Genomic DNA, 13,227 nt, shown 5'->3' on the forward strand with positions numbered 1-13,227 from the left:
TTAATGGAATCTGATTTAGCTCTTGGGAGGTTTTATAATGTGCATGCTGTAAAAGCAACTTAGTGGAAAAAAGATGTCCTCTCCTGAAATTACATCAGTTAATGTTTCCCGGAATTAGTCATTTGTTCAAAACTCATTCACATGTAAGACTTAAAAGGAGATGGTTCGAGTATTTCTTAGGTTTTCAAAGACATCAGATACAGACGTATGATTATATGCATTTTGAAATTGCTGAGTTGATAAAGTATAGACGCAAAGAATTAGACCTTGTTTGTCTATAGACAAGCATTTAAAAGCTGAGCTACATTTCAGATAATTTATCATCAATGGTCTCTGCAGGTCACTTTAAATAACATCATGACATGGTGTGTCATTTTCAGTCAAACAACAGTTGTGTATGAGACCAGATACCTCATGCTGCTCTTACTGCATTGAAACTTGAATTAAGGTCAGATGCAAGTATTCTTTCACTTCACTTTCAATGAAGATCATGTTCATCTTTCCTCTTCGAAAACAAGGGTCTGTGGAGATGGTGGTCTAGTGGGTTAAACCACTGAACTGGTAATCAAAAGGTTGCTGGTTTGATCCCAGCAGCCACCACCAGTGTGTCCTTGAGCAAGACACTTTACTCCACGTTGCTCCAGGGAGATTGTCCCTGTAATAAGTGCACTGTAAGTCGCTAAAGCGTCTGCCAAATGCCTAAATGTAAATGTCTAACTTTTAAAGGCAAAAAGTGCTGGTCGTACTTTTCTACAATTATCTTGTCCGTAATTAAAGTGCGGAAATGAGTCACGACTGTATGCACTGTCTGTGCAGAAAATACAGGGCAGATGAAGACTATGGCTGTCGGTTACACTAGATGCCTGCGCTCTTCCAAGAAAATGAGCTCAGAAAAAGATTATTTTAAAGTCCTGCTCTTTTTTGCTTTAGATATTTAGGCACCGCAACAGGTGTTGAAAGGACATCCCACTTTTTCACCACTGAGACTTATATTACATTTGCCGGTGCTTATCAGGAAAACTTAAAGGGTTACCAAGGCAACTGCTGCAATATTTAGAGATAAGTTAAATACCTCATTCACCTTAACTAATTCAGCGAAAACCCTTTCAACATCACAAGTTACCATTTAAACAGCCCCTTGCAGTAACACTCTCTGAAATGAAATGTTTAATGTTTGTTTTAATAGTCACTGAGTTAATAAATTGTGATACAACTGCTCCCTCGGTTGATTCTAAATGCAACAACATGTCCCTACCCCGTGAATCAATTAGGCTGTTTTCTTACAACCTTTTTTATTAAGATTTTCAAGAAACGTTCTATACCTTTTAGTTAGATTTATCAGCCAAGTTGTACAAATATACCAATAACATTTATTTCGTAGAAAATTCAGATTAGCTTTTACAATTCAGAAAGTTGTTACTGTTGTGTTGACTCAACATCCCTGCAACCAAATAAGAAGAGACTGGCTGGACTTATGTTGTAATGGTAAATCAAAGCATTCAAATATGCAAATACAGTCTCTGTATTGAAAGTTCATAGTGATTCTGGTTTGTTTCATGACACAATTTTCATTTATACTCCCTGCTATTTAACACCAAGCATTGTCCAAGTATTATAGTTGACTCATGGTCCTATACTGTCCTCTGCAGGAAATGCCTGTATTTACAACATCTAGCATCCCTTGTGTTGCCTTTGACAGACACTTTCCTTCCTTCAAACAAATTCAGTCTATACATATTACTTATCATGTGTTTTGCCTGGAATTAAACATCTACCAAACTGCATAATTAAAGTTGCTATTAAAAAAAGTAGATATTAAAGTTGCACTGTAACTTTAATAGCTATGTCTATAATTAATGCACACTTAAGTCAATTGCACTATTGTGTAGTCTATTGTTATCTGTTCATAACCACCTGTACATTAGTGTTCACAGTATATAGCCTTCTGTATATATTGTTCATAGTAAATACCGACTTTCATATTTTCATAGAACATTCCTTCTGTAAAAAAAAAAATCACAGTACAAGCCCATTGTATAGTATTTTCCTAATGTTGTATTCTGTATTTATTCACACTGTATATCCTGCACTTGCTAATTGCACTTCTGGTTAGACCTAAACTACATTTCGTTACACTGTACTTGTATATGTGTAATGACAATAAAGTTGAATCTAATCTAATCTAATAATGACTACATGTAAAAATATATATGTCTACATCAATGAATGCAAATTCCCTTTTTTAAGGTGAAATAGAAGTATTTGATGTGCACACTTCTGCAGCTGCTTTCCCTGTTTAAATAAGAATTTTAATTGAATTTTACTTCGAATTAAACTCTATAACTTTTATATAGTGTCTCTTTCTGTCTTCATCTTCTTTCTTTTGCATATTCTGTGGCAAATCAAAGGTACAAATGAAGGAATTAAGTATGCCAATAAAGCACTTTTCTTTAAATATGATAACACCACAGTGTCTGTATCTTTGTAGCTACTGTACCAGTCAAATCTGTTGGGAAAAATAAATGTATGTTTAAACTAATATGAACACTTGATGGCGCTGTGAGTTTTGCAGTTAATGCAAAAACAAAGCGAAGAAATCCAAGTGTCCCGTGTGTTTCTGGGACACCGGCGGACTGACTGTGGTTGGAATGTCATGGCGACCAACAGCCAGCAACTTTCCGGAGCTTTCGTAACTAAAACAGATCAAGTTATCAGTGGCACAGGTGAGATACTGGCGATTAAATATATGTTCAGTAATATTAAAAATGTGTACCTTTATACGACAGAAACGACCGAGCTCAGGGTGTTCAACCATTGGAGTCACGCGGCGTGTTTGCCTTAAAGCCTTTCGCAATGCTAAGCTAACGTGAGCTAAGCATTCTTTGTCAGCGTGACTCGCGAAATAGTCAACCAACCTTGATTTTTGATAAATTGCTATGTTTTTCTCCAACCTTACATATGTTGGCGGGACCTAACATTACAATAATAATTTTGTTACAGGTGGAGAAATAAGTGGTTTGTTTCGGAGCACGCTTGTAGTTAGCTTTTGTATGATGCGCGCGTGTCTAGGTTAGCCGCGCGCAAAGGCTAGTCTGCGGTGTGAATGAAACGATACGTAACAATTAAGTTAACGGAATTTATAATGAGTACTTGTGTTGGTATGTCAATAAAACGTGCTCAAAATTGCGCGTGAATTTTTAAGCATATTAGATCGGATTTTGGTACTACTCCTGTCTCGCGAGCCATGTCTCTCGCGCGCTATTTACCGTGCTAGTCGGTTTTGCTATCACAGTTCACAATGGTACAAAAATTGTGAGGCTGTGAGGATGCTTGACCTGAACATGTTGATCTGCAGTATTTGTCTCTTTAATTTAAACAGAAGACGTTTATAGGAATATCAATCAATCAATAAATAAAATATATAATATTTTGCTTATTTCTAGTGTTTTACGGTTTTGAAAATCACATATTTGTTACGATACTAGTAAACAATGGCATTTGTGCTGAACATGTGGTCATTGTTGTAATTTTGTGTCGATACTTGTCTATGTTATTGTATTGTTTGGAGTGTCGAGTAACGTTATGTCATCACTGTTCATTTTGGTGTAATTTTAGTGTTACGTCACCGTTTTTTGTTGACATATATAACCATCTTAGTAGTCATCTTCAGTCAAATAGTTAAATTTGTAGCTCTCTTCCTTTCACCATGTTTAGACCGCACAAGAAATTAGATGTTGTGATGCCTCAATAGTATTTTTATTGTACAGGGTACATTGTAGAGTTCAAATTGACTGATTTCTGAACTGTCACGGTTCCATGCATAATACAGTTTAGTGGATTTTCCAGCTTATAAATATAAATGACCTCAAAACTGGATCACTATTTGCACCCTGTGGGAATCAAAAGTGATTTAACAGGCTTTTATTATACAACGGCTCTGCTGTTTGGGTGCCAGTAGGATTTGTGTGTTCATCCAAGTGGGTCAGATATTATGTAACATGCGTGTGAAACTCACATTTAAGCCTGTAACTTTCTAAAACAATTCTTAATTTAGCTCTATTTGTTTATAATATGTAACTTTGGAAGGTTTTAGAAGTATGCACATTTGAACTTTCTCTCACTTGCCTCAAGAGTAAAGTGATGGTTAATGGCAGTGCTGCAAGAAATCAGAAGATAACTTTTTGTTCTATACTGTTTTCCTGGTTTACGTTTATTACATATTTACTTTAGGCTGAACAGAAATTACTTGAAATATATTGAAACTATACTGGTAAGGTTAAAAGGCTTTTTGTTTCTTTACAGAGTGAAAAACTTAAGGTTAAGACATTTTTGTGTGTCTTGGTTTGCTGAACAAGGACAACAATTATAACCTAAGGCTAAGATTCGGATTCAATGACATCAGTTTCTGAAATGGAGTGTGCCATAAACACCGGTCCTGGTAAGTAACTGTGTAAAGTTTTTTCAACATTTAGACATTTGTTTAGAAGTTCTGTGCAAAATTGCTGAACCTTTTTGTTAATTCCAGTATAAAAAATTCTCCCATATGGCTCTGCCACATATCTTTTAAAGTTACTGTCATATATAAATCTCATACACTATTCTAATCAAAACTGTCACGGTTTGTTTTTATTGTTGTTTAGTGTAAAAGTTATTTTTTGTACAATTATTTTTTTATTATTACAAGACATTTCTTCAATGTTATATTTTATCCTTTAAAAATGTTTTTTTTTGTAAGCTTACAGTGTTGAGCTTGTAAAGCTCAAATATCCAGTCAACATTCAGTAACGCATTTATTGTCATACACGTTCATTCTGAGAATAAATCACACATTTCTAGAATGGCATTGGGAACCGAAAATGACTGTTGCTTTTGTATAATGCTTCATCCGAACCTCTAGATCTCAGGGAAAGTGTTAAGATCACGGACATATCTCTTACGATGTTAGTCCATGCTTTGTTTCTTAGCAGCAGTGTTCACATCTACATTTGTATGTAAACTTTGTCCAACAGATGATGAACCATCTGATACTGCTGTCCCATATGAAGGCATTTCTGTTAAGGATGGAAGCGAGACACCAAAGAAGAAAAACAAGAAACACAAGAAACACAAAAGTAAAAAGAAACGTAAGAAGCGCAAGGAGGAAAAAGAGAGCAGCTCTGAATCTGGAGTAGAGTCAGATGGAGATTCTCGTACAAGAACTAGGTGAGCGTTTGTCTGGTTTATTCACAGTAATAATATGTATTGTTTTACATTGTTCTGATGTAGGGCTGGGCCAATAAACGATATCATATCGAAACGCAATATAATTTATTTCGATAACGATTATAACGTATTGGCATTTTGACTCGATATGGATGAATCTTATATTCTAACAGACAGCAGAAATAAAAGCAACAACAGTCAATCAGCGTGCAGCTTTTAGCATGCGCATCAATGTACAAAGTCCATTTCATACTGCACTGGGCAAAGATAACTAGACGTGAGGATGAAAACATGACTGGAAGCAGAAATGAAAGTGAAACTAACCTCGAGTTGTCATCACACGGTTTATCAATTGTCTTATTTTCCTTCGCAATCGGCTGTTAAACAAAACAAACTTGAGGAGCTATTGCAAGAGAGTTACTTCGAAACTCAAGCACAAACGTTTTTATATCCAACGTTAACATATCTGCTAACATGAGCTGGTGCATATGTAACAAACCTGTGCTGTCCTGTACAGATTAGAGATGTAATGAAGTGAGTTTGTTTGCACATTAAAAGATTGAACCTTGTATGTAAGATGCTTGCATGATTAAAGAAATTTGTCTTTTTTTTATAAAATCCCACTACACGAGCAAGACATTATTTCAGCGTTATGTATGTGGGCAGGTGCTGAGCGAATAGCGTTCAAATGTACGCAGTAATGGAGCGCTTTCATTGGTTGTATATACTGAATGAACACTCCCTTTACTTAACGAGTCAATTGAGTCAAAATGAGACTGAATAAACTTGTTAATGTTGATATGGCCTAATATCCTCTTTTTTGCAACGGTACATGTCTAAGTAGGTAATATCAATGACTTGATTTAATTTCATCTTAAAGGTCGGATGACCTGTGCTTGTTTATTGTTTTATACTGTTAAATGAGGTCTGCTTATGACATAATTTTGGACTGGTATTTTCTACCCAGGTTTTGAGGCCAGCTCTGCAAACGCTCGGTTTTAATGGGGGTGCCACATCGAAGACACTTGGGAGTAAACGCCCACCGCTTTGACTTGATAGCAGTTTACGAAGTCTGAGTTTTCTGCGAATTTGGTTCGAGACGTAACATTAGGTTACACATCAGCACCATTCACAGTTTTCGCAGGGCATTAGTATTATCTGGAGACCTCCTGTGATTTATAAATAACCTCCCCACATCTGTATCTCATGTGACGCATTCGCACGGGATGATTTTTCAAAAATTTACTGACTTATTTCCCGTATGTGATGGCAAGGCTTTGCGTATAGTTTGTATAGCCTATACTTGTATTGCGTTTAATGATATATGGCTGTACCTGTCAGCATTTAAGACCAGTGATCCCCAACCAGACAAGAGATCACCGCAACCGCAGGTCTCAAATGTTACGAGAGTTTCCATGATAAATAAACAAATGGGAGACTCCTGGTAACTTATGGATTTCACCCAGCACCTTAAATAATACCAAAACACTTTGAAGCAGCCTTCATTATTCGCAAAATGTGTATAAAACCTTGAAAATGTATATATGAGCCCACCAAATCACAGAGACGGCCATTCGCACGGTCTTAAGATCGCAGTAAACCTCTGCAATTAATACAAATGCCTAGAGGTCCCCAGGTAATACTAATCTCGTGCGAATAGTGCTCAGGGCACATCAAGTGATCTCTAACAAAGCAATTGTGGCGCATTGTTAAAAAAAATTACTCACATAAGCTTGCTGCGCCATTACTATCGGATCCAATATTGAAGGCACAGCATTGCTTTCTAATTTTAGTCCCTCACAAATCCAGTGTAGACCTGTGGCTTGTTCACGAAGGAATCTTTTGAGAAATGAAACAAACAAACGCTCCATGTTTTTTCCAACATGAGCTGTAACGTCTTTGATAACATAAACATTAACGCAGCATTCCTTATATCGGACACCGAATGAAGGTTATGCAGTGACTGTATTCTTCCACAACCATGGATGGCACAATATTTAGCTATCTTTAACGTCAACTTTGTTTATTGCTTACCCGCTCTATCTAGTTCAGGCAAGATTAGTCGTTGTTGATATTTTTCTATGGAGGTGGTGTTCAACCTATCAATGTCGTCATAGATGGGTGTATTCCAGAACTTGGCGTTCGCTGGGCATGGTTTCAATAACAGATGTAATCTCAGTAACAAGCGCGTTTTCAGTTCTGACACTTACATGTTCGCATGAATACGATTCCTTCTTGTTTAACAAAAGCTCAGGTTCAAATTGTGATTAACTGCTTTAAAGTTAACTTTTGTTAGACTTTTTTGTTGATAAACTGTTTTTGAAATAGATTATTTTACTTAGATTATAATAGATTAAAAAATATTTTTTAACTATTGTGTTTAAATTTTTGCCGTATTGCCCGATGCTGTATTGAGGTATTGAATGTTTTTCTTACAGCATAAAGAAAGATGGCTCCTCTAACACTGATGATCATACAAATGCCACAAAAAACTGTACAGAAGGTATGCATGCATTTATTTGATAACTACAAAGCTTCTTAGACTAATAACTATATAGAGAATTATTATATATGCATTTAGTGTTTCAAAAAATGCAATTTTAATGCAGGTGTATCAACATGCATAATTAAATAACTGCTTTCACTTGACGACAACAATTCTATCTTTTTCTGACAGACCATAGTGATGGGGAAGGTGATACAAAGGTTAAGAAACAGAAACATCGTTCAAGTAAGAAGAAGAAGAAGAAAAGACGGAAAGAGGAGGCACAGCGAGAGAAAAAATCCTCATCTCGCTCAAGATCAGAGAGTACCTCAGCGTCAGGGTCAGAATCAGAACCTGAATCCAAACAATCACTAAAAGCTCAAGTGGACTCCCTGAAGTTGGACAGAAAATCACCCATAACTGCAGCTAAGGTTTTACAAGACAAATTGAAAGTAAGCCCATCTCGACTGGCCGATTTAAAGAGAGCGATCACGTCTGATCCTGACGAAGTTAAAAGTCTGAAACCAGAAATGAGAAGTGTGTCTCCTGAGGCTGCAAGTAATGTTATTGCAGATAATGTGACACACGATGATAGAGACAAAAAAGTTGAAGATCTTGACAAGCATGAAACCATTAGTAAAGTCCAAGAACTTCCTGATATTATCCCCAAGCAAGATAATGTGCTCAAAGAGCAAGCTGAGCTGAAGGACGTTGTAAAGGAAGAAAATGGCAATCGGAGAGAGAAGAAGAAACTGTCCGTTTCCAGGTCAAGGTCTCGTTCACTTTCAGGCTCTAAAGGGACTAAAACCAAACATAGTCGCTCCAGAACTCCAAAGCAGTCCTCCGGTAAATCAGGACGTCATAAAGACAGGTCATCTTCTAGGGAGAGGTCTCTGTCTGCTTCTGGTGGCAAGAATCGTGCAAAAAGAAGAGATTCAAGATCTCCCTCAGGAAGATCCCCATCTAAAGTGATGAAAAAGCCTGCACGCAGGTCAAGGTCTCTCTCGGGAAGAAAAGGGCACCGCTCCAGCTCAAGATCTCGCACAAGGACTAAAAGATCTAGGACAAGGTCCCCACGACGTGGTCATCGGTCAAGGTCTAGATCAGCAGCAAAAGCAAGGCGATCACGATCAAGATCTCGAAGGAAGAATCGTCGTTCAAGATCACGATCGAGGTCCGTACGGAGAGGAAGACGTTCAAGGTCCCGTTCTCAAAAGAGGACACCTGTATCTCGGACAAGGCGGTCTAGGTCTAGATCTGTAAGAAGGCGAAGGACACGCTCAAGATCCGTTGTGATTTTTAGGCGATCTCGATCTAGGAGAAATAGGCGATCTAGATCTGTGCATAGAAGGAGATCAAATTCAAAAACACCGAGACATCGGAGCAAGTCTCGGTCACCTCAACGCTCCAGATGCTCGCGGTCAAGTTCGCCTGCAGTCCGTCAAAAGAGGTCAAAGTCTAAAAGCCCTCAAAGCACAAAGTCTGAATCGGTATCTCCACAGTGCAGTAAAAAATCTAGGTCACGGTCATCTTCACACAATTCAAAGTCTGAATCCCCCAAGTCTGCTCAAATGAAAAAAGACGAGCGGTCAAGATCCAGATCCAAGTCATCAGACAAAAGTCCCTCTCCTGCCAAGAAAGCAAACTCTGAATCTCCTGCTAAAGAAGAAATGTCTCTTATGGATGCCATTTCTAAAGAAATGCCAGACACTAAAATTGATACTGAGGAGGAAAGCATAGAAGTAAAACAGACAGCAGAGACGAGTGGTTGGATACCAGTGTCTGCTGAATGTACCCTCATGCAAAAGACTCCAGATGAGGATTTACCATCATCAGATTGTGAAACCCAAAGTAAAGAAATCAAGGTAGAGTCTGAGGATGTCTCTGAATGTGAACAGAAACAAAATCGATCCAGATCCTCCTCACCAGAGTCTCAGCATGCAGGGCCAGGTCAAGATGATATTTCAGGAAGTTCACGATCACCTTCTCCAATTAAAGTTAAAAAAGAATCCAAGTCCTCCAACAAATCACCTGTTCAGAGAAAGCGATCCAGATCAGCTTCTTCCACTCATAGGCGGCGATCCAGATCCAAATCTTTTAGCACAAAGAGGAGATCAAAGTCTCCTGTGAGAAAACGTAAATCTAGATCACCCTCGCACAGTCGAAAGAGACAGACAAAATCCCGGTCGCCTGTTCGGAAAAGAAGGTCGCGGTCAAAATCACCTGGTCGGAGGGGAAAGTCAAGGTCTAAATCTCACACCAGGACCAAACGCTCAAAATCAAAGTCCCCGAAGCGGAAACGGTCAAAGTCTAGATCGCCAGCCCGGAAAAGGAGATCCAAATCCCGTTCCCCCGCTAGAAAAAGGAGATCAAGGTCCAGGTCAAGACCTCGTCAGTCACGGTCCAGAAGATCCCGCTCCGTGTCTCGTCGAAGGAGACCAGTGTTTCGAGGGAAGTCCTTTGATAGAAGAGATAGATGGAAACGGGAACCAAGCCACTCCCCCATTCTCATTCTCCGGAAAAGGAGGTCCAACTCGAGATCCAGACGAAGTACTAGCAAGACGCCACCACGCCTTACCGACTTGGGTAAATATGCCTCTCAAGTATACGTTTTGAAGCATGAGGTCAATTTAATTAGGCTCAAGTTCATAAAATAATTATGAATTTTTCTTTATTTTCTCTCCCAGATAAAGATCAACTGCTAGAGATAGCAAAGGCTAATGCTGCTGCTATGTGTGCTAAAGCTGGAATGCCCATACCCGAAAGCCTCAAGCCAAAGGCAATCCTGCAGTTACCCTTACCAACCCCGTCTCCAACCCCCTTGTCATTGCCCCTACCCATACCCAGTTTACCTATGAATCTGAACATGGGTTTAGCAGGCATGGCCACAATGCCCAACATGACAATGAACGCTGCGGTGGCGAGCATGACTGCCGCAACCATGACAGCAGCTCTCTCTAACATGGGTGCTTTGTCAGCTATGCCCCCAATGGCTCCCCTTCCCACCATTACAAACAAGCCCCCTCCAGCACCCACACCCAATCTGGCCAGTATTGAAGAGGTGAAGAGGAAGGTGGCTCAACAGGCTAACAGCATGAGCATCAAGGAGTTCACTGAGGTGAGTTTGCATGTTTACAGTTTATCAGTAAAGCAGATGTTTATACAAAGAAACTTTTGTATTATCAGGACTTAGTTTTTGTTGGTCATGTCTGTTTTAGAAGTGTAAACAGATCGCAGAGAGTAAGGAGGAGATGAGTATTGCACGGCCACACATTTCAGATGACGATGATGATGACGACGAGAAACGGGTTAGTTTCATTTATTAAATTTCGGGTAGTCTGAGTCTGTTCTTAGCTTTCAGTGACCTCTTATGTTTTTAACTGTTACAGTAACCGCCTGTCCTCCTGGATCTCATCTGCAGTCCTGACAACGGACACCTATGGCTTGAGACTAAAGGATGAACATCTCCAGGGGCATTTTATCATTATAAATGAAGTTTGGTTTGCTCACAGGAGTTGGATGTTTAAGCATCTGGACACCTGACGCCAAGTTGATTTAAGTGGTTTCTTTAAATTGTCCGGCAAGCTACAGGAACCTTTTTACTGTAGGACTTGAACTACCAGATTAGACCATTCAGTATGTCAAAGCAAAGGGGTAACATGCTCTCTTTGCAGACTGACAGTGAAATAATTTGATTTCAGGTTTTCACCTTCACTATATATGGTGCCTCTTAATGCCATTAAGAAGGATTTCTGGTGGATTTAACTCAGATTTATAGATGCCCCCCCAAAAAATACAGTTTTGGGGTGGATGACAACTTGGATCACAGGTCAGAGCTGTTGGTCCAACAAATTTTCAGATCTTTCCGTTGCAGAAATGTGACCGTTTTAGTAGTTTATTTTTCCCTCTGTCTTTTAAGAGTCATTAAATGTTAATCACATGTTTAAGTACATTGATGTTAAATATAATTCGGTTATTTGTTCCTTAACTCCTTTTGTGAAATTCTTAAGCGATTAAACGTTGAGGTTCAAAATGTGACCGTACTTGAGTGCTGTACTTAATGAATGATGTTTCCATTGATGTGCATTGAAAGGGTTTTGACCACAGATTTTCTTTTAAATACATTGAACCTTCCTTCGCTGCTTGCTGGTGATTGACGTTGTGGCCAGGCTTTATCTAAAAAATCGGAGAAATTACATTTACTTATTTTTATTCTGAGAAATCATAAAATGCACCCTTGTACCCAACCAACTTTGATGGAATAAAACGCGGATTTATTTTTTAATTTGAAATGACTGAGATGTACTGTATTTACAGTAGCTAAAAATGTAATCCATGATCATTCTAGAGAGAGGGATGCTGTAAATGCATTACGATTGCAATAAGGCTGTTGTTAGGGCATGTAATGTTAGTCGTACTGTACGGTTTTGCCAGTCTTTTTTTTTTACCTCACCCTTCTTCAATCTTTTCTGGTTCTGTGGATATAATTTTTACGATTTAAGATAATTTAAGCGAAAACAGCTTCTATTCATCTTAGAAAAACTGCGGTTGACATATACAGGTTAACAATGATGTAAAATATGAAGCGGCATGCTAAGTTAGATTTGGTTCTGAATCATTGTCAACAGACACAAAGTGATCCACATCTTGTTTCACTGCGTTGACAGAAGTTTGTAAAATCAAGCGCTTCATTTCAGACAGATCATTTACCAGTAAAGACAGTGGAAGGTACTGGGAATGTGAAGCAGGTGTGTTTCTTTTTAACATTGTGAATAAAATCTAATTTTGCTGTTACTTCATTAAAACAAACAAAAAAAATATTAAATAAGTACAGTATGGTGGCAATGTGTACGGCTCTTTTGAGGTTATTAGCATCTAAAGTACAAGCGCCACATATAGAGTAACTTGTATTTTTTATCCTTTTCATTACATTGAGAAACATGACACACCCTCTGTATATAATGCAACATCATATTAAAGGAAACCAGTTACATGATTGAAGTTGTGTTCATTATTTCATATCAGATGAGTTATTAAACGCATTCAGTGATTGAATAAGCGGGCAGAATTTGTAAAATATGTAATGAGTGTAACTAAACAGTTTGTGTACATTTGAAGAGCTTTTTTCAAAAACGCTATATATGCATTTTAATAGTTTTCATGAAAATGACACTTTTTACCTAGACCCATACGTTTTGTTAATATTCAATTTATCCTGTAAAAATGGTCTGTTGACCCAGTCTGAACATGTTAAATAATGATTGTTGAATGAAACAACAATATCGTCGATTATAAATTCAAATTGTATTTTTATTTTTTTCAAAACGCTACAAATCCATCCTTTTTTTAAAAAACGTTTTGGATTATTTATTTTTTTAAAACAGGAGAACATAAAACATATGACATCAGGGACTCATACTATAAATTAATATCAATCAAATAAATGCAAATGCATGAAATAAATAGCCAAATAACATAAATAGTAACAAACAAAATAGTAAAATAAAATAAATATTTTCAATTTCATGTTTTCCACCACA

The 13,227-nt window shown here is 37.9% G+C and overlaps 1 protein-coding gene across 1 annotated transcript; it reads left to right on the forward strand.

The window, feature by feature from the left end:
- Nucleotides 1-2,613: 2,613 nt before the first annotated feature.
- On the forward strand, nucleotides 2,614-12,683 carry sona (SON DNA and RNA binding protein a). The gene is made up of 8 exons (XM_056755395.1): nucleotides 2,614-2,723; nucleotides 4,303-4,438; nucleotides 5,010-5,202; nucleotides 7,641-7,705; nucleotides 7,880-10,273; nucleotides 10,375-10,805; nucleotides 10,906-10,995; nucleotides 11,077-12,683. The coding sequence occupies exons 2-8, from the start codon at nucleotides 4,393-4,395 to the stop codon at nucleotides 11,077-11,079; spliced, it is 3,222 nt and encodes a 1,073-aa protein (XP_056611373.1). The 5' UTR covers nucleotides 2,614-2,723; nucleotides 4,303-4,392; the 3' UTR covers nucleotides 11,080-12,683.
- Nucleotides 12,684-13,227: the final 544 nt, after the last annotated feature.

This window comes from Triplophysa dalaica, chromosome 8, assembly GCF_015846415.1.
Source record: "Triplophysa dalaica isolate WHDGS20190420 chromosome 8, ASM1584641v1, whole genome shotgun sequence".
Taxonomy (NCBI): domain Eukaryota; kingdom Metazoa; phylum Chordata; class Actinopteri; order Cypriniformes; family Nemacheilidae; genus Triplophysa; species Triplophysa dalaica.